This window comes from Helianthus annuus, chromosome 12 (assembly GCF_002127325.2).
Source record: "Helianthus annuus cultivar XRQ/B chromosome 12, HanXRQr2.0-SUNRISE, whole genome shotgun sequence".
Lineage (NCBI taxonomy): Eukaryota > Viridiplantae > Streptophyta > Magnoliopsida > Asterales > Asteraceae > Helianthus > Helianthus annuus.
In genome coordinates, this window is record NC_035444.2 from 34,575,114 (window position 1) to 34,601,358 (window position 26,245).

At 35.7% G+C, this 26,245-nt stretch overlaps 3 protein-coding genes across 5 annotated transcripts; 2 read left to right on the forward strand and 1 right to left on the reverse strand.

The window, feature by feature from the left end:
* Positions 1 to 14,706: 14,706 nt before the first annotated feature.
* On the forward strand, positions 14,707 to 16,985 carry LOC110894644 (cytochrome P450 86B1). The gene is made up of 2 exons (XM_022141871.2): positions 14,707 to 16,062; positions 16,364 to 16,985. The coding sequence occupies exons 1-2, from the start codon at positions 14,815 to 14,817 to the stop codon at positions 16,766 to 16,768; spliced, it is 1,653 nt and encodes a 550-aa protein (XP_021997563.1). The 5' UTR covers positions 14,707 to 14,814; the 3' UTR covers positions 16,769 to 16,985.
* LOC110894645 (uncharacterized protein YpgQ) lies at positions 16,905 to 20,170 on the reverse strand. The gene is made up of 6 exons (XM_022141872.2): positions 19,916 to 20,170; positions 18,303 to 18,333; positions 18,026 to 18,142; positions 17,850 to 17,948; positions 17,598 to 17,770; positions 16,905 to 17,073 (listed from the first exon to the last, which is right to left on the reverse strand). Exons 1-6 carry the CDS (start codon positions 20,078 to 20,080, stop codon positions 16,987 to 16,989), a joined length of 672 nt encoding a protein of 223 aa, XP_021997564.1. The 5' UTR covers positions 20,081 to 20,170; the 3' UTR covers positions 16,905 to 16,986.
* A 2,541-nt stretch (positions 20,171 to 22,711) lies between these two features.
* LOC110894646 (mitochondrial import receptor subunit TOM40-1) lies at positions 22,712 to 25,460 on the forward strand. 3 transcript variants are annotated; one of them, XM_035980905.1, is made up of 7 exons: positions 22,712 to 22,961; positions 23,636 to 23,717; positions 24,045 to 24,144; positions 24,242 to 24,337; positions 24,459 to 24,476; positions 24,884 to 24,992; positions 25,199 to 25,460. In XM_035980905.1, the coding sequence occupies exons 1-7, from the start codon at positions 22,871 to 22,873 to the stop codon at positions 25,240 to 25,242; spliced, it is 540 nt and encodes a 179-aa protein (XP_035836798.1). In that variant the 5' UTR covers positions 22,712 to 22,870; the 3' UTR covers positions 25,243 to 25,460. The 3 variants fall into 3 exon arrangements, with proteins under 3 accessions (XP_035836798.1, XP_021997565.1, XP_035836799.1); XM_022141873.2 differs by lacking the exon at positions 24,459 to 24,476; XM_035980906.1 differs by lacking the exon at positions 24,459 to 24,476 and having other exon boundaries at positions 24,884 to 25,460.
* The last annotated feature ends 785 nt before the right edge of the window (positions 25,461 to 26,245 follow it).

Consider the following 26,245-nt stretch of genomic DNA (forward strand, 5'->3'; position numbering starts at 1 on the left):
CGTCTTCGATGATTATGTTATGCAGCAAGATACAAGCATACATAGAGTATCACAACTTCTGTGGTGTAAAAGCACGTGCTAGATGTTCAAGGATATGCCATTTTTGTAGAACCCCAAAACATTGTTCAATGTCTTTTCTCGCCGCCTCTTAAAACTTGGAAAATTTCTTTCTTTTATCGTCTGTCGGGTGCGGAATAGTTTTAACGATTGTAGAGTACGATGGGTATAATCCATCCGCGAGGTAGTCACCGTGCCTGTATTCCCCCCCCCCCCCCCCCCCCCCCAATCGTGAAACTAGTGTCTGGACCAGTTACTGTTATGGCATTGTTAAAGATCTCTGATTGGTATATGACGTTAAGGTCGTTAAGCGAACCATGAACACCAAAAAAAACATGTCAAGTCCACAGATCTTGTGACACAACAACCTCTAGTATTATAGTTGGATGACCATGATCGGCTCGAGTATATTGACCTCGCCACGCAGTAGAGCAATTCTGCCATGGCCAGTGCATGCAATCAATGCTTTCGAGCATTTCTGGAAAACCATGCCTTTCTTCATGCGCTTGATATAATTTTTGGACGTCATTTGCGTTTGGTTTCCGCATATATTTCTTGCTATATAGCTTCACCATCCATTCGAAAAACTTGCACAAACATTCTCGTGCAGTTCTTTCGGACATCCTTAAATACTCGTCCAACAAATCAGGTGTCGTCCCGTATGGCAGTTGGCGAACGGCCGCCGTGCATTTCTGTAAAGTGGTGAATCCCCTATGACCCCCAGCGTCGTTTCAAAGTGTGAAAAATGGATCAGACCGCTCCAAGTCGTCTGCTATACGTAAGAACAGTCGACGACTCATTCGGAACAGACGTCTAAAGATCGCGGTCGGTCCTCATACCGAGTAGTCTTATGGATCAGTTGTTGACATTTATCAAGAATACAAAAGATTATATATATATATATATATATATATATATTGGGTGGGGTTCCTCTACAAAGTGTGTTTTTCCTACAAAGTGTAGGAAGTGATCTTGACCATTGAATGAGTGTGTTTGATGGTTGAGATCATCTTGGTGGCATTTTGGTAATATGTGTGTCTTAAAAATAGGCTAATTTAATTGATTGGAGGTAAATGTGTCATTTAACTTGTTTTAAATAAGGAAATAACTACCATACCATAACTTCCCCATATTTCTTGCGAGTTTCTCTTTCTCTCGCTCTCTACCTTCTCTCCTCCAAAACTACTGTGTTTTAAATAAGGAAGTAACTATAATACCATAAACCTCCACAGATCCGAACCTAGTGTGTTTTATATTGTGTATTTCAAACATTGTGTTTTTTATTCTATATTTCTGACACTGGTGTGTTTTATTTGTTAAGGGTGTGTTTAATTATGAAAACTGATATAATACAATGTGAATAGCCCAAATACTGACAGTACTGTGTTTTACTACACTTGATGTTAGATACTAGATGCGTTCATTGTAGTGTGTTTTATGTACATTGATAAGGCTTTTTTGTAACCCAGTTGCAACATTGATGTGTTTTTTATGTGTTTGAAAGATGTCTTTGGTGTGTATTAGTATATGTTGATGTGTTTTCCATAGTAGTGTTGTCACAACTTTTTTAATCTTATTGAGTATGTTTAGTGTGTTTTAGTGATAAAACACAATGTGACAAACTAGTTACTGATAAAACACAATGTGACGAACGAGTTACTTATTGATAAACACAAACCATCCACATGAAATCAAATAGATATTCAGTTTCCTTAAAAATCTCATTAGTTAGTATAGGAGATAAGAGTTGAGATCTTGTACAAACAGTGCTAATTGTAAGAACCGTAAAAACAGATCTGAGTCATTGATAGTTTAAATCAAGGGTTGGTGTTGATTACAAATAAAACCCTTATAATAATTAGTACTAACAAGTTAGGGGTAATTTCATAAAATTGTTAATTTATATTAAATAACAAGATCTATTATTTATGGGTATTTTAGTCATTTAGCCATGTTCCATAAAATACTAATTCCACCAAGGCTTTTTAAACTAAAATAACTTTTATATACTTCATTATTTTTTTTTTAAAATTATACCATAAAATCAAGTATTTTTTTTTTATCTTTAATATGCATACCATATTGCTATACTTTTTTTATTTATAAAAGTGACTTTTAAAAAAGTTACAAAAAGGTGTTTTATAATTGTGCTAGCTATTTAGTTGGAATGTGCTAGTATGAAAAATGTATTGTGTGGATTTTAAATCTATACGTATGTTCTTATTTTGTTGTGTAATTCTTATGAGGATCAATATCAAAACAACTCACCCACATTAATCCCTTTTGTGCGATAAAGTTCAGTTCCGTATAAAACTCAGTTGAGCGATCAGCCTCGAAGACAAACAACAGATTGAATACGAACAAGCTAAACAAGTCGTTATGCCTTCAGCCTCGAAGCAAACGTCCAACGTTAATCAACAATCAGTTAAAATTGATTTTGTGTTGTTAAAATGTTAATTACCATAGATGTGGGATAGATGAATTGGTTGTTCATGTGCTGACATTATACACAGGTGTGTGCTGATTATGTATTGATTACAATAAAATACAAACAAACACGAAAACTAGATATAATTAGCGCATCTGTGTTAAATCTGAAAACCAAAAGTAGATATAAAGAATACATCTGATGTGCTGATAATGGAGAACGATTGAGGATGTTGTGCTAATATCGTTTATGTTGATAATGGGGAACGATTGAGGACGACGTGCTCATAATGGAGAAAGATTGAGGATCTTATGCTAATTATATAATGTAGTGTTGATTGTATTTTTTTGGTGGTGGTTCGTGCAGGTTGGTTTGATCATGGATATGTTAAAAAATTCAAACATTAATTTGAATAAAACGTGCATGGTTTTCGGGATATTTTAATAATTATTTTTAGGCAAATTGGAAATAAATAATCCCACCTTTTTAACTTTGGCCGATAATAATCCCAAGTCAGTTATTAGCCGATAATAATCCGAACTCGTCCATTTTTTTGTAAAATACTCCACCGTTAAATTAACCAAAAGCCGTTACATATACGGGTGATGTGGTTGCCACCTGTTAAATGACATGGCTTATTTTTGTTGACTCAGTATAAAAGGGGCATTGACTCCCATTTAACACCAGTCGATCAACATGAACCCTAATTCTACACATTCATAAGCGAACCCTAAATCTACAAATTAAGCTTCTTCAATCGATCCAAATTCGACGTCCAAATTCTCTGTAACCATCGAATTATAGCGAATATCGTTCACAACACACACAATTCACGAAGTGCTGCCGCAATCAGGGTAATAACTCGATCGCTATTACGATTCAACGTCCGATCGATTATAACTATCCAACGATTGTCCGAGTGCTGCTCAAATTGAGCTTGTACTTTGATTATTCGTCGTGATTTCGACTTGAATATTAGAGTGCTGTTCGAATTCGGACTATGCTCTGTTATTCGTTGTGAATCCGATTGAATTATTAAGTATTGCACTTGTTAATCATTGTGAGGGTTTAATCTCGTGAATTGACGTAACTGCTGAATTAGTTACTAACCTGTTGTGTGTGCATTATTATTAAATTAGATTTAATCAAGGCTAATCAGTAGGCTTATACCTTGCCCGTTAAATCTGCAATGTGAGTCATTCTCTTTTTATCAACTGTTTTACAATACTTCAAATTATTTTCAAAGTGTTATAATTACAGGGATTAAGTCGTGGTTATCTTAACCGCTGGTTAGTGGGGTATTGTGCACATTACTAATTTCTCACGGTTAGGCAATAAGCCCTAACATGGGTTAGGCTAATAAGACCTAACAGTGACAAAACATCACTAATTGGGTGACTGGACCCAATAGTGGTATGACCATCGTCACACGGGTGGCAAGACCAGATATTAATTAAGATACTGCCATAGTAATCGCTCTTATGCTGTAATTTATAACTATGTGTCATTTTATCAAAATGAATGATTCACTCAGTATTTCCCCGCTGACAAAACCTTTTTACAACATGTTTCAGGTGACCTACTGAATTAAGTACACGTGCTACGGAGCACTATCAAGCTTGAAGTGGTGGCTCAAATAAAATAAATAAACATGTTTGTAAAATAATGAAATTATGATATTTACGGGGTTTATCCGAAATATAAATAAATAATACTCGGGCAAATTTTTTTAAGTTTAAAACGATCCTGTTAAGACTTCCGCTATAAAAATAAATACCACGGGATTTTCTGTCCCGCGGCTCCCGAAACGGGTCAAACCGGGTCGGGGGCCGTGACAGAAAAAGGTGGTATCAGAGCCACTGATCAAGCCACTGATTTAAGCCTATTAAGTATTTAGAAAATACTTAAATTTTATTAATTACTATTCTGTGATTATGTGTTTCATTATCTGATTAATTGCATATAGCATGGAACAAATTTTATATAGCAAATAAATTAAACTAAAACTTTAGTGTCTTTACAAGTTTAGAAGCCTTATTTCAGTAAATAAATAAATTTTTAAATAAAACCTAGGATGCTTTAAAATTCTAGTTGTTCGGATAATTACACCCGTATTTCTATCAAAATTATTACAAATACTGACCTAGTAATTATGTGTGTATTTTCAAACAGCATGAGTAATTTGTCTGATACCCTTCAGAATTTAAATCTTTATCCAGTAAGAGTAGAAGTTTCCAGAGATTTTAATAGGTATATACCAGACATGGAGGAACCTATAGAATTTAATGCTTTACCTCTTGAGCCTAAGAAAACGGAAATTGAAGAAAGTTCTAGGCAAATTAAGGGGTTACCATCTCAAGAAGAATTAGATCTTACAATAACAGACTATAGTATTATCAAGACTATTAATGAAACACAACTATCAATGAACTTAGAACCAGCTATTCCAAACCTTTCAGTACACTCGCGACCTTTCGACATAAACGAATGGTTGACTCATGAAATACAGTTACAGAACAATCCCTATAAGCTTTTTCCTCAGTTCAATCTAGAACCTTTACCGAATCTACCAAAGAGTAACAAGAATACAGCTAGACTTCACCACTTGGGTCAAGAACTAATGAATGTTGGGAATAGGATCCAAGAGATTGGGAAACAAATCTCCTGGAATTACAATCCAAGGAAACACCGTTATTAGACTATTATCTAAACGAAAGGATAAAGGAGTTATGAAATTACAATTATGTAATGGTAATAAGTAAAATCAGTATGTGTAAAATAAATAAATAAAACGGTTGTATATAGAAGCATGATATAATGGAAATCTTAGAAAATTTACAGAATTGGGTTCGTATATGTGATTATGTGCAATTAAATGTAACATTGGATTATTTCTTATATACTAATTATTGATTCATAAATTAGTTATCCAATGGAAAACGTTAATAACGAACCAGTTAACGAGGGTAATCAACCCGAGCAACAATCAGGGGAACAATATATGACTAGACAGGATATAGAAAATATCGTTGCTCAAAGGATAGCTAACACTATCCCAACAATGATAACTCAAGGGATAGCCAACGCTATTCCAGCAATCGTTACTGCTGTTAAAAATCCAATAGAACCACAGCAAATCATTCCTAGCAAACGTATTTCTGAAGATAACTTCAGTAATAGCGTAAATGGAGGCAATGATCATGTTAATCATGATAAGGAACTAGGACAAGCTCCGCTCCCTAAGAAAAAGAAAACTGCAACGCCTGGTTGCACTTATAAGGAGTTCCTTGCCTGCAAACCTATAGAATTCGCAGGCAATGAAGGGGCAACTGCGGCACTGCGGTGGTTAGAGAAAACCGAGGCAGTGATCAGAATAAGTAAATGTGTTGAGGAAGATAAGGTTATGTACGCTTCGCACCTTTTCAAGGAAGAAGCATTAGAATGGTGGAATACAGTATTACAAGCCAAAGGAAGTGACGTAGCCTATGCCATGGGGTGGGAAGAATTTAAGCGATTAATAGAAAGGAAATTCTGTCCCGAATATGAAAAAGAGCAAATGGCAAATAAGTTTTTAAGTCACCGAATGGTGGACGTAGATTGCCGAGGGTATACTTCAAAATTCTTTGAGTATGCCAGAATTGTACCTACTCTGGCTTCGCCAGAACCGGTACTTATCTCTCGCTATATCTGGGGTTTGATTAGTGAGATTCGTGACATTGTCAAAGCTGCGAGACCCCGCACAATTGACGATGCGGTAGAATTAGCTAACACTCTAACTGACGGATTGGTACGCACACGGGAAGAAAATAGGAGGAAGGATTTAGCCCAGAAAATTTCCCAAGAATTTCATATAGGTAATAGTAACAATTTTAAGAAAAGAGAAAACGGGCGATTTTCCACTATCCCATTTTGCAATACCTGCAAGGGAAAACATTTTGGAAAATGCAGAGGATGCTGCAATTACTGCAAAATACCAGGACATCAAGAAGAAGACTGCAGGAAAAAGAAGGCAATCACTTGCTACAATTGTGGAGAACCCGGACACTTCAGAACAAGCTGCCCGAAATTAGGCAATCCAGCAAACGAAAAGACGAAACCTGCAGAAGGGACTACCAAGAAAAACGCAAGAGCTTTTCAATTAACTACTCAGGAAGCTGAACTCATTCCTGACATCATAGTTGGTACGAGTATTATTTGACTCTGGTACAAACCAAGGTTTTATAAATACTTCATTCTGTCAAACTCTTAACCTATCATTAATCAAACTTAGGCAAATCTTTACAGTCGAAATAGGAAAAAAAAGGAAAATATAGAACTCTCAGGTCATAGAATTTTTCGCCAATCTAATTCCTATAAAATTAGCCGAGTTTGATGTGTGTTAGAAATAGATTGAGTAGTAACCAACCCTGCTCGAATTCTCCGTAATAAGAACTTTATAGAAAATCCAGGAGAAGTATTTATGATTACAGGAAATAAACTACGTAAGGTCATATGATGAATTATGAAGGTATTCACTTAGATCCTGCTAAGATAGCAGTAAATCACTAAAATGGAAGATTTCGCAATCCCTAAATGGAAATTAGGAATCTTGTAAATTTAGTCAGATACTATAGGAAGTTTATTAAGGATTCTCTTAGATAGATATATCCTTAACTAAGCTAAAACAGTTAATTCTAAATAAGAACTTAAACAAAAAGAAGCCTCTAGCATAAATTAACAAAAAAATTCCAATCCTAGCCTTACCAGAAGGAACAGAAGATTTTAAAGGTATACGGTGATGCTTCAAAACTAGAAATTGGGTGTATGGTAATGCAACACAGAAAGGTAATTGTGTATGCATCAAGGCAATTGCAAAAGCACGAAGAAAGCCTTACCCCTTGTAAGCTTAAAAATTAGAAACCACAAGTTACCCTTAAGATTAGGAAACATTATCTAAGTAAGTTTACTATCCATATGGGTCATAAGAATTTAAGATATATATTGGAGCAAAGATTAAACATGAGGATAAGGAAATCCTCAGTAACTACACCTGTGATATTCAGTATCACGAAGAAAAGACTGAAGACGGTTAGAAGAATTATACAAATAATAATAAACAAGAACCGTCGAAGTTCGAGTTGGAGACAAAATGCTATTGAAAGTATTTTCTTGGAAAGAAATTTATAAATTCGGTAAGAAAAGAAGCTAAGTCTAAGATACGTAGAGCCATTCCCAGTGATCCAACGGATAGGACCAGTAGCTTATCGTTTACAACTACCAGAAGAATTAGCTGGAGTACATGATATGTTCATGTATTCAATCTCAAGGAATGTTTATCTGACAAATTCCTGGTAGTACCTCTTCAAGATGTAGAGGTAAATAAAAAGCTGAATCTGTAGAGAAACCACTACAAATTGAAGATAGAAAGATCAAGTTTCTCAAAACCCAAACGACTAGTGCTAGTAAAAGTCAAATAGGAATCCAGGAAAGGACCAGAGTACACTTGGGAACTGGAATCAAAGATGAAGCGAAAATACCCTCATCTATTTTAGTAAATCTCGAGGACGGGATTTTTCTTAAGGTGGGGAGGATGTAACAACTGCCACTAAAATCCATAATTAGGACGATAATTAGTCAACAAGAAAACCCTAATTGAGATACCCAAGTAATTCTGCACTAACCCTAAAATTTTCATAACAATCGGAATCAGGATCAGGGCCCCTAAAACTCAGGGGGGTTAAACCCTAGTGGATGTTTATCCTCTAAATTTGCTGTAGAAACGAAATTTGGTCGTTTAACTTACTCAGCAAGGTTACTTGGACACGAAGCAACCTAGGCTAGAAAATAGACCCGTCGCGCCACGCGACGGGTACACATGTCTTCTTCGCGTGGCGCGAGGGAGGACATTTTCCAGCTATAAATAGGGGACGTTGGCACTTGAATTTTGGTATTCATTCGACGTCCAAATTCTCTGTAACCATCGAATTATAGCGAATATCGTTCACAACACACACAATTCACGAAGTGCTGCCGCAATCAGGGTAATAACTCGATCGCTATTACGATTCAACGTCCGATCGATTATAACTATCCAACGATTGTCCGAGTGCTGCTCAAATTGAGCTTGTACTTTGATTATTCGTCGTGATTTCGACTTGAATATTAGAGTGCTGTTCGAATTCGGACTATGCTCTGTTATTCGTTGTGAATCCGATTGAATTATTAAGTATTGCACTTGTTAATCATTGTGAGGGTTTAATCTCGTGAATTGACGTAACTGCTGAATTAGTTACTAACCTGTTGTGTGTGCATTATTATTAAATTAGATTTAATCAAGGCTAATCAGTAGGCTTATACCTTGCCCGTTAAATCTGCAATGTGAGTCATTCTCTTTTTATCAACTGTTTTACAATACTTCAAATTATTTTCAAAGTGTTATAATTACAGGGATTAAGTCGTGGTTATCTTAACCGCTGGTTAGTGGGGTATTGTGCACATTACTAATTTCTCACGGTTAGGCAATAAGCCCTAACATGGGTTAGGCTAATAAGACCTAACAGTGACAAAACATCACTAATTGGGTGACTGGACCCAATAGTGGTATGACCATCGTCACACGGGTGGCAAGACCAGATATTAATTAAGATACTGCCATAGTAATCGCTCTTATGCTGTAATTTATAACTATGTGTCATTTTATCAAAATGAATGATTCACTCAGTATTTCCCCGCTGACAAAACCTTTTTACAACATGTTTCAGGTGACCTACTGAATTAAGTACACGTGCTACGGAGCACTATCAAGCTTGAAGTGGTGGCTCAAATAAAATAAATAAACATGTTTGTAAAATAATGAAATTATGATATTTACGGGGTTTATCCGAAATATAAATAAATAATACTCGGGCAAATTTTTTTAAGTTTAAAACGATCCTGTTAAGACTTCCGCTATAAAAATAAATACCACGGGATTTTCTGTCCCACGGCTCCCGAAACGGGTCAAACCGGGTCGGGGGCCGTGACAAATCTGATCTTCAGTAGCATGTCACCAGGCTTCACCGGCGGCCATCCAAATTACCTTACCACCAAAGTAACCCAAATATCCATGCCAACTCTACACAAAACCATAACCGGTCAGGCGGTCACCACCACACATCAGCCATCGCGATCGTAGCAAACCACCACCTGTCAGTCCCTATTCGCCCAACACATCCACGTGCCGGTCGACTTCGGTCACCGAAAGCCATACTCGTAGATGAAGGCGGTGTTGGCTAGTCAAACTGACGGCGTAGGTGGTAGGGAAGCTGGTGGTTGTCGATGGTGAAGTCACTTAAGGTTGAACCCATCCACCATTTGCTGAAAAACAAAGAAATATAGAAAGAGAAGGAGATGGACATGTCATTTAACAGGTGGCAGCCACATAACCCATATATGTAATGACGTTTGGTTAATTTAACGGTGGAGTATTTTACAAAATAAATGGACAAGTTCGGATTATTATCGGCTAATAACTGACTTGGGATTATTATCGGCCAAAGTTAAAAAGGTGGGATTATTTATTTCCAATTTGCCTTATTTTTAATTAGTTATAAATAAATAGTGCCAAAAGTTCTAAATTACCCTTAAACTAATTTTTATGAGAGACACTAGTCAATTATGTGTTGGTTCTTATAGTTCTTACAAACATAAGTATTTGTATTTGATCTCATTTCTAGAAGATAATACATTCCATAGTTAAATTAATTATCAAATTACCATCATGTCATTTTGATTAAAATAACTACTTGTCATATGTCATAAAGATATGACTTCCTAGGAAATAATGCACATAAATAAACTTTTTTTTTGTTTGTGTCCAGTACATTAAACAAAAAAGGTATATAGAGTTTGTTCAATACAAAACAAGATTATAGATAGAGAACCATGAGTTATGTTAAAAACATAATTGATGTTAAAAAATGATTCAAATAAAAGGTTTATTATTTTCAAATATAAGTTATCTAATAATAATAACTAGTATTTGGTATTCGTCCTTTGCGGCGGGACCCTTAAATCGAATAAAAGGTAGACATATAAACGTTAAAAACCACGAACACGGGTCGCGACGTGTTAACTCGTAAAAATTAGACTAAAACATAAAATATAGAAAAAAAATAGCTAAGTCTATTTAGGACCCTCATGCTGTGACAGGATCGTTAAACCGCCAGAAAAAAATATATAAAAATGTTGAACCACACTCACGTTGCTGCACGTTAATACGCAAAATTTAAAACGGAGCGTAAAATATTATCGTAAAAAACAATAACTAAGCCAAACGATAAAAAACCCATGTAAAAAAATAAAAATAAAAGCTCAAACTCAAATAATAATAATAATAATAATAATAATAATAATAATAATAATAATAATAATAAACTTAAGAAGTATATGATTTATTAAGATTCAAACTAAACAATAAGAGTCATATTGTACTTTTACTAATACTTTAAGGGTTGAAAAGTAAAAACTATTAAAGTCTATGGTAGGAAAATAAAAAAGCTATTAAAGTTTAGGGGAAGAAAAATGAAAATTAGAAGATGTACAAATAAATTATCCTAGTGTACAACCAACAATACCTTGGTAATCTATCTATACTATATAATCTATATCTGGGGAATGCTAGACAGAAAACCCTTAAATTCTTAGGAAACTCTGGAAACTCAAAGCTACCGACTTTTTTTTTTTTTTGAAAAAAATAACACATGTAATATACATGTTTTTAAGAGTTTTGGGCCAAAAAAGCGCCGAGTACTTTTTTTTTAAAAAAAATAAACAAGTTTCAAAAACTTCGTTGACTAACATGTGTTAGACAAAAAATGCTGAAAGTTGCTGAAATTTGTTTTTTTTTTAAAAAAAAACCCTTCGGCGCTTTTTTGATTTTTTTGGCCCAAAACTCTTAAAAACATGTATATTACATGTGTTATTTTTTTCAAAAAAAAAAAAAAAAAGTCGGGAGCTTTGAGTTTCCCGGGTTTCCTAAATATTTAGGGTTTTCTATATAGCCCAACCCTAATCTATCTATACTATATAATAAAATAAACTTGATATGGGACACATGTCATTCAATGAGGCCATCAATAATTTATGAGTAAATTTCAAAGTTCGTCCTTTATGTATGTCTAATATATCAAAGTATGTCCTTTATCTTTAATAACCTCAGAAAACATCCTTAATGTTTGAAAAACCAATCAGGTTATGTCCTTTACCCTAAACCTTGTTTGTTTTCCCAGTTAAATCAGGTCATGTGAGAAGCACATGTGAGGGTATATTGGTCTTTACCTTAATAAAAACCCTAAACTCCACCATCATTTTCTCCATCTTTCAATCACCTGCACATCAACATACCCCCTTCTTCTCTCTATCTAACAATCCTACCACCACCACAACCTGGCATATTCAAGAGAGAGAGATCGAGCAGAAGAGGAGGCAGGAAAGAGAGAGAGAACCGGCAGAGCCGGTGCCGTCGTCTACGGCGGCGGTGGTTCCAGCGACCCTCTCGAGTCACAGCAGTCGTGGGTTCAGGAATTTTCTCCGGTAAACTTATCCAACTCGTCATCTTCACCTCTTTTACTCTCAGGTCTGTAACGAGCTATCTCTCAAGTCCGTTTTGTTTGCGTTTCAGGTTTGATGGTTGATGGGGTCGGGCATCATTCTGAGTTTGGGTGTCATGGCACGGGTCAGACTCGGTTCGGTTCGAGTTCAGTCGACAGGTGGGTCGTGGTGGCGGTGATGGCGGCGACAGGTGGGTCGTGGTGGCGGTGGTGGCGGCAGGTAGGTTGTGGTGGTGGTAGGATTGTTAGATCTCAATAAACCACTTTGTTGCCCTAATTTTGGTGAGTTGTAAGAAATTGGGGGTTTTTTTGTTCATGGATTATTGATGATAATGTTGATGATAATCTGGGTTTTGAAGTTTTGAATATCCGGGTTTTGAAGTTTTGAATATCTGGGTTTTAAAGTTTTGAATATTTTTTTCTTTGTGTTTTGAAGATCTGGGTTTTGTTTGAAGTTTTGAAGATATAATGTGCAGATTATGAAGCTTATAGTTAAGAGAAAGAAGATTTGAATTTTTTATAATTTTATTTTTCTAGTATTAAGGTAAAGACCAATATACCCTCATGTGCTTCTCACATGACCTGATTTAACTGGGAAAACAAACAAGGTTTAGGGTAAAGGACATAACCTGATTGGTTTTTCAAACATTAAGGATGTTTTCTGAGGTTATTAAAGATAAATGACATACTTTGATATATTAGACATACATAAAGGACGAACTTTGAAATTTACTCATAATTTATTGATAAATTTTAAATTTAAATTAAAAAGATTTGAATATTATACTAGAATTTTATTTTGATTGTAAATCTATATCGGCATTTTGAATTATAGTTTGGCGTATGGTTGGGTGATATGTATTTTGTAAGTATGTAACTTTAGATTAAAAAATATATATATATATATATATATATATATATATATATATATATATATATATATATATATATATATATATGCGCATAAAATTTGTATCAAATAAATTTTAACATTATATAAATTAATGCTCCAAGCAACTTTCTATTCGTTAATTTCATTATTGGAATATACAAAACACTTTTGACTCAATATGTACTCTTAAATATTTTAAGATTCTTAAAAAATCTGCATAATTGAAAAAAAAAGTTAAAAAAAAGTTCGCATATTGGAATAAAATAATCAAGGTAAACACTAGATATTGTAACTTTAAAGAGAATATGTTGATTCACAAAAACAGTAAGCAAAATTTGTTCACTTATTTCATAGCTGTAAAATATAAGTTGTCTTAGATTAACACTTTTCACTTATTTCATAGTTGTAAAATATAAGTTGTCTTAGATTTATCGTATATTACACGGGGTTGAATAAATGTAATTTTATATACCAAATAAAAAAGATATATGTTTAAAACCACGTATATTACACGAGTTGAATAAATGTATTTTATTGTAAACTCCACTTCATTCTAAATACTAGGTATGTTTTTTTACTCTTCATATGCTATGCATATTATCTATGTCACATAGAAAACATCATGTTTTTTTAGATAAGTTTACCATGTCAAATAAGTAATATGCATAGTATCTATGTCACATAGAAAACATCATATATTTTTAGATAAGTTAGATATATGTGTTTTAAAACAAGGTAAACTCTTAACATACATGTTTTTTTCTATTGTAACTAAGATGTAGAGGTCTGTGAAAGGTATCTTCACATTCGGAATGTCATAACTTTTTTTTTTTTAAATTTAGATTTACTTATGATGTCTCATGTCTTTATTTTTATTTTTTCACTTATATATATGTTTCATTGGTTCAATTGTACATGTAAAGTATTACACTATACATAGTATTTTCTCAACTATAGTTATTTTTTGTCTATTCATTTACATTACTTTTATCTGTTTTCAGACCTTTCAAATGGTATGAGACATATTACATTATCAATAGTTTTTATTGGTTTCCTTACTAATTGTGATAAAAGTAATTATTTCGTACAATTCATATTGGTTTATAGCTTTGAATACGAGCATACCTTATATTAATGTTAATGATAGCGAAAGTGAGGAAACTATATTTGGATGGTAGAAAATATAATATTATGCCAACATTAACCCGTCAGAATAATCTATTATCAGATAAAATCAGACACGTTACCTTTGAATAAGAAAATGCCACGATAAATATTAGTAGTGGTACAAAAATTTTAATTTCCTATGACAAATCCTAAACAAATAACAGATCATATTATTATGAATGGCTATACAAACTTCAATATTTATTTCGTATTTGATCTGCGTATTACTCTATATTATATATACTTTAGATCATATTATGAACATATTTTTTTTTATTTCACATTATAATTATGATTCACCCCGTGTATTACACGGGACAATAACCTAGTCAATATATATAAATACTAAATACAATAATTATTTCCAAAATTTAAAAGAAATGAGCAAAAAAGTCTTGCAAAACTCTACTCAATTTAAAGCTATTTAAATAGATTATAAAAAAATTAACAAAAAAAAATACTTTATATATATATATAAGATGTGTACATACATAGATGGTAGTCGTTAACCTTTGTTGAGACTTGTATTACTTAGGTTAACCCCCATACCAACTCTTATTCCAAAATATAAAACTCCCACAATTCTTGATTACCTTAAATTCACCTTCCATTTCTGCTTACCAAATTCATTTTTCATGCACAACAAGCAACCACCTCCACCATATAACGCATGACTTGCCTCCCCTCAACATATCTTCAACATGAACAACAACAACCACCCTTCAACCCTCAACACCACCATCATGCCCCCCTCTTCTCCCCTTTCCCTTTCCCCGCCCACCCGCCGCTTCATCTTACCCGACGTTCAAATCATCGAGCTTTTTGTAGCCCTACTTGTTTTTGTATTCATTCGTTCTCTAAGCCAAAGGAGGCGAAACGGGCTACCAACATGGCCATTCGTCGGTATGTTGCCATCGTTGGTGCTCGGCCTTCGTGTCGACATGTATGAATGGATTTCACAAATTCTTTGTAGACAAAATGGGACTTTTTTGTTTAAAGGTCCTTGGTTTACAAATTTAAACTGTGTAGTCACTTCTGATCCGCGTAACGTTGAGCATCTTCTCAAAACTCGGTTTCAAGCATACCCGAAAGGCCCGTATTTTCGGCATGCTCTACGTGATCTTCTTGGAGATGGAATCTTTAACGCGGATGATGAAATTTGGCAAAGACAAAGGAAGACCGCTAGCATCGAGTTTCATTCGTCTAAGTTTCGAAACATGACTACTGAGTCGTTACTAGAGCTTGTTCATAAACGGTTGTTGCCTGTTTTACAGGAGTCTGTAGATCAGTCTACCGAGATTGATCTACAAGACATCCTGTTACGGTTAACGTTTGACAACGTTTGCATGATAGCTTTCGGGGTTGACCCGGGTTGTTTAAGTCCCGGGCTTCCTGAAATACCATTTGCTAAAGCCTTTGAAGCGGCCACTGAAGCAACTATGCTGCGGTTTGTTACTCCAACGCTTGTTTGGAAGATCATGAGGCATCTTAACGTCGGGTCTGAGAAGAAACTGAAGGATTCGATCGCAGGAGTTGAAAGTTTTGCGGATGATGTGATTCGGACCAGGAAGAAAGAAGTGGTTTTGATGTCTGATGATGACAAGAAACAAAGATCTGATTTGCTGACCACCTTCATGGGACTTAAAGATGACAAGGGACTACCTTTTTCAGACAAGTTTTTACGCGAAATCTGTGTGAATTTTATACTCGCGGGTAGGGATACTTCTTCAGTGGCGTTGAGCTGGTTTTTCTGGCTTCTTGATCGAAATCCAACAGTGGAGGAAAAGATTCTGGGTGAGATATGTCGGATTGTGAAGGAACGGGAGGATGAGGGCAAAAATCGGAATTTGATATTTAGACCGGAAGAGGTGAAAAGGATGGAGTATCTACACGCCGCTTTATCTGAGTCGTTAAGGTTATACCCGTCGGTACCAGTGGATCATAAGGAGGTAATACCTGCTACTATCAATCTATATTTCTCCGTTTCGACTTGTTTACTTACGAATGAGTTGATTCAAGTTATTTTTTTAACGGTTCGGTAAAATCAAAGTCAAAAGAAAACGGTTAAACGGGTCAAAAGTTTATAAGGGATTTAAAAATATTAAAACAGAAAGTGTTTCGGGTCAACCCGTCTTGACTTTTGACCCAATATCCATCATGCCTGACCAACCTGTATTTTCTTATGTAATTCTGGTATGTGACAAAAGTAGCCTGACTAGACATGATTTCCCTTAACAATACAAAATACAGGTTATTGACAACGATGTATTTCCAGACGGGACGGTGTTAAAGAAAGGAACTAAAGTGGTTTACGCAATCTATGCAATGGGAAGAATGGAAGCGATATGGGGAAAAGACTGCAGAGAATTCCGGCCAGAGAGATGGCTAAGGGACGGACGGTTCATGAGCGAATCAGCCTACAAATTCACCGCCTTCAATGGCGGCCCGAGGTTGTGCTTGGGTAAAGACTTTGCTTACTACCAGATGAAATTCGCCGCTGCCTCAATCTTATACCGCTATAAAGTGGCAGTGGCGGAAAATCATCCGGTTACACCAAAGCTTGCACTCACTATGTACATGAAACATGGGCTGAAAGTGAAGCTTCGGAAGCGTAGCGAGTCGGATCTCCAAGTATATCACAATATCAAATATTAAGAGATCCCAGTGAAGATATCACAATATCAAATATTAAGAGATCCCAGTGAAGATGTGTGGCATTTATGATTTCTTTTTTAACTTATTCTTCTTATTATTTTTTTATATTTATAAGTCAATATTGTATTGCACAAAATGCTGAAAATGATGGTAGAAATAGATGGAGATGCATTTTATTGTAAGTTACAAAATATAAATAAAAGATTTGTTGGTGATATTCATGCTTTGCCTGACCATTCTAGATAAAATTCTTTTAGAAACTCTTCCATGAATTTGTGCCTTTTCTCAGCCCTTGCCTTTCCTGCCTGAAATTTATAGTAAAAATGTATATGATTAGTTGTGACTGTTTAACCAATAAGAAGTGTAAATTTGAAAATACAGTAAAATGCCATTTTCGTCCCTGAGTTTTGGTCAATTTTGCGATTTTCGTCCAAATGTTGATTTTTCCGCATCTTGTTCCAAAAGTTTTGAAATCTTGCCATTTTCATCCGGCTCGTTAACTCCATCCATTTTTCTCCGTTGAGTCATGGGTATTTCCGTCTTTTATGTTAACTTAAAGAGCAATTCGGTCTTTTTTTAGGGGTATTCGGTCTTTTTACATAAAGTGAAAAAGACCGACTGCCCTTTAAGTTAGCAAAAAGACGAAAATACTTCTGACTTAACGAAGAAAAATGGATGGAGTTAACGAGCCAGATGAAAATTGCAAGATTTCAAACCTTTTGGATGTAGAAGCGGAAAAATAAACCTTTGGACGAAAGTCGCAAAACTGGCCAAACCTCAGGGACGAAAATGGCATTTCACTATTGAAAATATTATAAAACTTAAAAACCTTTGTTTTCATTAAATCCTTGAGTTTAAGGAGCTTTTCATGAAAGTGATTCACAGTAGTTTGTTCATCTTTATTCATGTATTGGTCCTTGGACAAATCCGAACGAGGCTGGATGTTAGGATCATGAAGCACTCGGTTTCTACTCCCGCCAAAGGTGAAACAACGAGCAATACCTAAAATCGAAGTTAATGATGGCATAATAATATAAAAACATATATGATTATGTTTAAGTATGCGAATATCTTAATTTACCAATAGCACCAATTGCATCTAGACGGTCAGCATCTTGCACCACACCAAACTCGGGTGTATAAGAACCATTTGTGACTCCATTTATTTCCTCTTTGAAACCTTTACATTTAAAAATGAAGGATTAAATAAAGTAAAAATTAGCTAAAATGGATCTTAATAAAGGGAACTGAACTTACCCATGTTTTTTATAATAGCTAATATTTTGCTGCTTTTATCTGTATCTAAACCCTCTTTTTCAAGAAATTCCTCTACAATTTTCTCCTCGGATGGATTCTTCAGGTATTTGTAGTCTCCTGCGTATGAAATAGTTATCATCAATTTCAACAAAGGCCAGAGTATTTTATACATATCAGCCTTTTCAACAAGTAAACCATTCATAATCTCTTCATCATTTTGATCATTCTCAATCGCCTCGCGCATAGGCGCGTTTATTAAAAACAAGGAAGCAATCACCTATATCATGAAGGAGTGCAGCTAGCTCAACCTGCAACGGTAGACCAATCATATGAGAAAGAGTAGAAAACTATATAAACATGTGAGCATGTGCTTATTAAATCAATCATATACAACTAGTCATTTATAATTATATGCTTAACTAAAACAGAATTTTGAACTTTATGGTCAAGTACATAAGACCTCTCTTTAAAACACCTCTCTTTAGTGTTTGAATCGATAATTTTATGATTTCATACATTCAAGCTCTATTTAAAACACCTATCTTTAGTGTTTGAATCGATGAAGCAACATTCACTTTAGGCAAAGCTGAATAAACGTGCCTTTGGTGTAGAGAGCAATAAGTGCCTTGGTTATATTATATCAAGGGCATGTACAGCACAGATCCAAACTACCATAAGTCTATCATTAATTAGCCAATCAGTGCAACTATCCAACTACTTACTAGGGTTTCAACTTTCAAAATATTCAGAATTAGAGGGGACGGGGCGCCCCGTTATGGGCAAAACATCACGCGTTGAACAAAAGGAAACACCGCCGCCACCACTAATCATCACGCGTGGTGATGATAACGCGTCGTCATCATCACGCGTTGTATATTCAAGTTGTTTTGTTGTTTTGTGAATGATTTTGATGATGGAGATGAGTGTGTGGTGAGTGATGGGCATTTCCACTAAAATCCATCACTAGTGATGGAATAATGCTCGATGACATGGCGGAAATTGATTGGATGTTGTGAGTGATGAGTGTGTGGTGAGTGATGGGCGCCCCTACCCCCCTTATAACAAAAACAAGCTTAAATCTATCATTATAATAAGCCTATCAGGCTATCAGTGTAACTATCCAACAACTTAATAAGGTTTCAATATTCAGAATTATAGCAAAATCACTAAACAAGCTTAAGTCTATCATTAATTAGCATATCAGTGTAACTATCCAATAACTTAACATGGTTTCAACTTTCAATATTCAGAATTATAACAAAATCACTAAAGAAGCTTATTAATTAGCCTATCAGTGAACTATACAACAACGTAATAGGATTTCAACATGCAGAACTATAGCAATGTCACTAAACAAGCTTAAGTCCTATCATTAAATCATTTAATTAGACTATCAGTGTAACTATCCAACAACTTACTAGGGTTTCATGAATTACCGGACGCTGTAGCATATTTATTCTAAATAATAGCAAAATCACTAAACCTTTGCCTCATCTGCTGACAATGGATGCAATTATACGCGTTTATTTATCATTTATCAATCACTAAACAAGCTTAATTCTATCATTAATTAGACTATCAGTGTAACTATCCAACAACTTAATAGAATTTCAATATTCAGAATTATAGCAAAATCACTTAACAAGCTTAATTCGATCACTAATTAGCCTATCAGTGTAACTAACTAAGTGTCCAACAACTTACTAGGGTTTCATGAACTAACAGTTGTATTCTATAAAATATGTATTCATAACTATAGCAAAATGACTCAGCTGTTGAAAACAGATACAATTGTATGTACGCAATTATATGTCAATCAGTGAACGAAATGAGGCAATATTATCATAGAAAGAAAGAAATGATGCAATTGTAAAAAGTGAAAAAACATACGATTTGGAGTGAGAGAGGTGAAGAAGAAAGGCCTTCTTCATGAGCAAGCGAGAGAGCGAGATCTCGGACACGAAAAGCGTGAGCAGCATCGTGCGATGCATCGTTCCCTTTCATCATCACTTCCACTAGTCTCTCTGCGTTTCGCACGGTTTCAATTTTCGCCATTCGTATTCTCTCCTCTCCTTCTGCTTGCAAGTTGGAATGATTTTTGTGCTGTCACTTGACAAAGGGTACATTAATGAAGGAAGCTGCCTTTGACCGTGAACCTTTGGTCAAATGAGCCGCCATGTACAACTAACAAAGCAACAAATACAACTCTTCAATATTTTATTGGCGTTTTTTTTTTCTTTTGCTCGAGAAAGGCGCATCTTGAGGTAGGATAAGGTTTAGAACCATTAGATACTGAATTCGATTTTTATAAGAGGGGTTTTTCTCATATTTATTGTGTTTCCTCCTGAATTTGTGTATAGGTATTATTGACTAGGGATGAGCAAATCACACCCGGTACCGGTACTGAATTTACCGAACCGGGTGCTTTTTCGGTACCAATTCGGTACCCACTTGTGACATTTTCGGTTCTGGTTTGGTACCGGTCCGGTACGGTACCGGTTCGGTACTGGTATTTACCGATTTTTACCCTTAAATACCGGTACCCATTTTTAAGGATTTTCGGTACCGGTTCTTTTGGTACCGGTACCGGACGGTACCGAGCTCATCCCTGTTATTGACTAGCGAAGATGGATATGATCAGATGATTTCGCTCGTGGCACAATAAAACTCCAGTGATCCAAATTTGCCATTAAAAAATAACCATTCACTAAATCTCATGTTTGATGTTGAATGGTTTTTTTTTTATAATCCAAACTCATTCAACTTTAGTTTATTTTAACTCAAAGAAGCCAACATAAAAAAACAAACATCATATATCACCATTATTACGAATATGAATGCTTCAATACAATTCTAGATATGTAAATCCATGAGTTTGGAATTAATTAATTATTAATTAATAATTAATAATTATATACTAATAAAAACAAAACTCAATGAACAGTAATTGAGTAAATTATATATATATTAATTAAATAAATACTTATTTCAATTAATTAAAACAAACTAAATCAATAGTGATCTAGGAAATATAAGAATATGGGGTATGGGGCGGGGTTGTGACGTGGGTTGAGTACAAACGCCCAAGTCACCATCCCGGGTGGGCTTCGGTTTCGGCGTAGCCCTTTAAGCAGGGGTTTCAGCCAGGGCGATGGGCGGGGCTATCAAGATGACATGGCGGGATCTCATTGGCCAAGACAAGACAAGTAGCCGTTTGGGCTAGCCATTGGCCAACGGCTATGTGTTAAAAAAAAAAGATCTAGGAAATATTATAATATGGGGTATGGGGCGGAGGTTGTGGCGTGGGTTGGGTACAAATGCCCAAGTCACCACCCCGGGTGGGCTTGGGTTTCGGCGTGGCCCCTTGGGCGGGGGTTTCAGCCCGGGCGTTGGGCGGGGCTATCAAGATGACATGGCGGGATCTCATTGGCCAAGACAAGTAGCCGTTTGGGCTAGCCGTTGGCCAACGGCTATGTGTTAAAAAAGATCTAAGAATTATTAGAATATGGGGTATGGGGCGGGGGTTGTGGCGTGGGTTGGGTATAAACGTCCAAATAACCACCCCGGGTGGGCTTGGGTTTCGGCGTGGCCTCTTGGGCGGGGGTTTTAGCCCGGGCGTTGGGCGGGGCTATCAAGATGACATGACGGGATCTCATTGGCCAAGACAAGTAGCCGTTTGGGCTAGCCGTTGGCCAACGGCTATGTGTTAAAAAAAAGATCTAGGAAATATTAGAATATGGGGTATGGGGCGGGGGTTGTGGCGTGGGTTGGGTACAAACGCCCAAATCACCACCCCGGGTGGGCTTGGGTTTCGGCGTGGCCTCTTGGGCGGGGTTTTCAGCCCGGGCGTTGGGCGGGGCTATCAAGATGACATGGTGGGATCTCATTGGCCAAGACAAGTAGCCGTTTGGGCTAGCCGTTGGCCAACGGCTATGTGTTTAAAAAAATATCTATTCACTATAAATACTCACACTTCTATTCATTTTTTACCACAACTACTCCACCTCTTCTATAATGATCTCTATCTTATTTTTAAAAAAAATTCTCATCCAACCACAATACGAAAAAATGAATCCTCATAATCGAGGTTTTGACCCGAAAAATCCGTGGGCATTCCAAGAAACACCTAGCCCAGCATCCAATCGTCCAATTGCTCCCTTTTTAATGCACTCCACGATGCCGGATATGACTGGTTACGCATCGTTTATCTCGAATCGTTTGAAGAATGATGTCAGTCAGTTTACTTACTGTGTGTATAAAGGTAATCTAAACTGTGCAATTACTTGTATTGCTACGTTGTTACAGGATTTTATGAGCTCGGTACCAATCGGTACCGAAAATACCGTTACCGAAATCCCCAAAAGTATGTATCGGTACCGAATATACCTGGTACGGTACGGTTCGGTACCGGTTGGTACTGGTACAACACCGGTATTTGAGGGTAAAAATCGGTGAACACCGGTACCGAAAATACGTTACGTTTTAGTTCGAGCTACTTTTTGTTATTTGACATGTTTTGTCATTCTTATAGAACGATTTGGTTTAACGCGCCGCAACGCGCGCCCATGGTAAACAACTAGTTAATAATTAATAATTGAACGTTTTAAACAGTAAATAGGGGTGTTTTAGGAACTTCAACATAAATGACACTTTCTTGCTCTCAATAACCTCTACCGTTTCATATACCTCCACCTTGCATGTTTTTTAGGGTTCCGTCGTACACAGGATACGACGACGGCGGTAGTGGTGAATAGTGACGACGACCGCGGCGGTATTAGTGAACAACGCCGGCGACTTAGCAGCGGCTGGCCCTGCAGGTGTGGATGGTCTTGACGGTGGTTCAACATGATTGGCACCACCAGCGCCAATTTCAGACAATCGGAACCGCTGGAACCCTTATCGACTAGAGAAACCGCCAAAAGTTCTTCGCTACATGGTTAGTTGCATCTCTCAGTTTTGTTTCATGATCATGAAATCTGTTATGTTTTTACGCTTTTCTATGACCTCATTTTGCTGAAAACTGGATCATTTTGTTTAGACTTTTAAGTTAAATATATAAATCCACTGAAATTTGAGTAGAGTAATTGATTGTTTAAATAGAATCACAAAAAAAAAAAAAAAAAAAAAATCATTTGAGTAAACTGGATCATTTTGTTTAGACATTTAAGTTAAATATATAAACCCACTGAAATTTGAGTAGAGTAATTGACTGTTTAATTAGAATCACAAAAAAAAAAAAAAAAATCTTTTGAGTAGAGTAATTGATTGTTTAAATTGTTTAAACGGTCGACCCGAAACATGACAGGATTTTAAATGGGTTCGACACGACACGAATACATATATGGGTCGGGTTAGAGTAGAAGAACTCAACCCGAAACCCATCAACCTGACATAATTGACACCCTTATCTATGAACATTGCACTTATTAGACTTCATAAACAAGGACACATGAAAAATTCATATCAGTTTCTAGCAAGAATGCATGATGATTCATTAATTCTAGCAAACTATAGCATTGAATTATCTGCAAATTAGAAACATATATAAAGCTGTGAATTATGATTATATGTTAACAGAATCTAGACTGATTGTAGTTTCTTTTTCTTTAGTGTCCTTAAATGTGGAACATTTTGAGGGGATGCGTGTCGATTTTACCAAGTTTCTCAATCAGAGGTTCTCACTAACTCACAGGTACTAATTTCACATTAACATTTGTTCATTAAATTGGCGCAAAACTACAGGTGGACATTTTGACCCGTTTACTTAAAAATGGGTCGGTTTGTGTTGTGTTCAATTTCAAACAGGTCATATAATAATTACATGTCAAACGGGTTGAAAAATACATACAACCTTCTTAAATTTGAATTGTTTCTATTTAAGATTTTGTTTAATAACGCTTTAGTTAATAATGCAGTAAATAGTGTTTGTGGGTCAACCTAACTGAAACAACCCCCCCCCCCCCCCCCAAAACCCCATCTCACAATGCTTTAATTCGACAAGCCTATTTTAATGTTAAAGCACCCTCATGGGACCCACGGAGATTCCTTCTCAATATGCTGAAATAATAAAAATTCCGACTGCACACTATGCTTTTGGTGCTAACTTTATGCATCCAAAGGTGAGTTATTTACATTTTACAATCCCATCTTATCGGTCTCAATCTTAACCGTCGATCTAATGATCTGACCCTGATAACGCTGTTTGATGGGCGGTAGTTGATGCTTTTTGGAAGGGTTTTGACCGATGGGCAGGTCAACTCTGGAATCAAATGGGACTCATCGGATAATCTTAGCATGAATGTCGATGCTCAGGTAGATTGGTTACAAGAATTTACATAATTGCTTTATTATCTAACATTGTTTTGGCTAAATAAATGTAATATTTATAAGATTTTTTTTCTTTTTTTTTCTTCTGCACATGTCGAATGGAAAGTTTAACATCGACTATAAGGTAACTTATATATCTTGTAGGCTCTTTATAAAACATACATTATGCATGCTGGCTTTTATTTTATTTTTATTAGTTATATCATATGTCACGAAGCAACCATTTCGTTGGGTCCTTTATATGTTTCAGATTGTCAAATAAATGAATATGTGTTTTCCTTTTGTGATAGTATTTAATTAATTCATTAAAGAAAAACGAGTTCACTCGAGTTGTACATAAGTTGAGTAAGAAAACATAGTTTCAACCTCGAGCCCATGTTAGATTTGGTTTAACTTAGCTCTTTCGTTGAACACACTACTCATATGTAATTATAACTTTTTCTTACACAAAATAACAAAAACGTAAAAATAATTTATGTTTTATGTAGTGTCTTACTTAAATCTTTATGGGCTTACATTGCACTCTTGCAGATGCCATCCCTACTAGAAAAGCAATGTACTTGCAAATATATATTGCAGAAAATGGATGGACCAAATGTTTTGCAGCGACAGGCTATGTTGGATGGACTTCATAAGTTTGGTACTTGGGTCTTTATTTAGTTTTTGTCGAGTTGGGCATCTACTGGATGCACATAGAGTCACATGATGTCAAACCTCTATACAAGTGGCTCCATGCCATTCATCATATCTACAATAATCAAAATACATTTCCCTTTCTTTCTTTATTTGTAAACAAGAAAGCTTCAAGATATAGATATTTAATGATGGTTATACTTTTTTTATTAGGAATGGAATTCCGCCCTATAGACAGCACATTGCGTTATTATTGATGGAAGCTATCTATATAGCAAACATTCACGACTGCATTCATGGGAAGTTATGGCCAGTAATGGGTGTAGGGTACCACATAATTCATCACACCACTAATCACTATAGCTAAGTTTATAGGTCAACTTTAGCTCTTTTTGCTCAAAAAGTCATGATTGTACACATGTTCCTGTATTAGGTGTGTTTAAGAACAAATGTAGTAACCAGATATAATAAATGAGTTGGGTTGTTTTAGTTGATTTGTCATGTTGGCAACTGGTATGAAAATGAGTCTACTTAACTGCAGCTAATGAATAATAATGGTAATCATGTTCCTGACAAATAGCTCTATTTAGCTACTCTTGGTGAATCGTGTTAGTAATTATATTCATGAAGCGCGGCGCAACGCGCGCGCGAGATAATGTCTAGTCATTTTAATAAGTAAACATCCAACTTATTTGTTTGTATGAGTAGTTTGAGTCTTTGTAATAATTTTGATAGGTTTAATATTCCAAAAGTACTACGATTAGCCAAGATGTATCCAAGTGAATTCGATGAAAGTGATAAAAGAAGACTTAACTTGCGACCACCATTGATAATTTGAAAGGTGATACACGATTTGCCAACTTAAATGATTTATCAAGTATTTTACAATTAATGGTTAAAATAAACAAACACATTTCATTTACACTAGTGTATCGTTTATTGAAGCTAGCTCTCGTATTACCCGTTACAACTGCAATCGTTGAAAGATGCTTTTTGACAATAAAGTATGTGAAGTCGGATTTGCAATCGAAATGCTAATGATAATTTAAACGAGCAAATTGTCAAAATCGTCCCTGAGTTTTGTGTATTTTTTCTAGATTTGTCCAAAAAAATTTTTTTTCTCAACTGGACCACCCAAGTTTCACAAAAAGTGTCAGATCTATCCATCTCTCTAACACAGTTAAAAACTAACGTTAAATTTTGGATAGTGATGAAACAATGGTTAACCGGGCAGGGTTAACTCACTGGTCTCGTCAAGAA

Coding starts and splice junctions, on each gene's coding strand:
- LOC110894644 (XM_022141871.2), top strand. CDS start 14,815: ATGAACAACAACAACCACCCTTCAACCCTCAACACCACCATCATGCCC. Junction 16,063..16,363: donor TACCAGTGGATCATAAGGAG/GTAATACCTGCT, acceptor TACAAAATACAG/GTTATTGACAACGATGTATT.
- LOC110894645 (XM_022141872.2), bottom strand. CDS start 20,080: ATGGCGAAAATTGAAACCGTGCGAAACGCAGAGAGACTAGTGGAAGTG. Junction 18,334..19,915: donor CACCTCTCTCACTCCAAATC/GTATGTTTTTTC, acceptor CTACCGTTGCAG/GTTGAGCTAGCTGCACTCCT. Junction 17,074..17,597: donor AGGATTTAATGAAAACAAAG/GTTTTTAAGTTT, acceptor TATAAATTTCAG/GCAGGAAAGGCAAGGGCTGA.
- LOC110894646 (XM_035980905.1), top strand. CDS start 22,871: ATGATTGGCACCACCAGCGCCAATTTCAGACAATCGGAACCGCTGGAA. Junction 22,962..23,635: donor CAAAAGTTCTTCGCTACATG/GTTAGTTGCATC, acceptor CTTTTTCTTTAG/TGTCCTTAAATGTGGAACAT. Junction 23,718..24,044: donor AGGTTCTCACTAACTCACAG/GTACTAATTTCA, acceptor TTAATGTTAAAG/CACCCTCATGGGACCCACGG.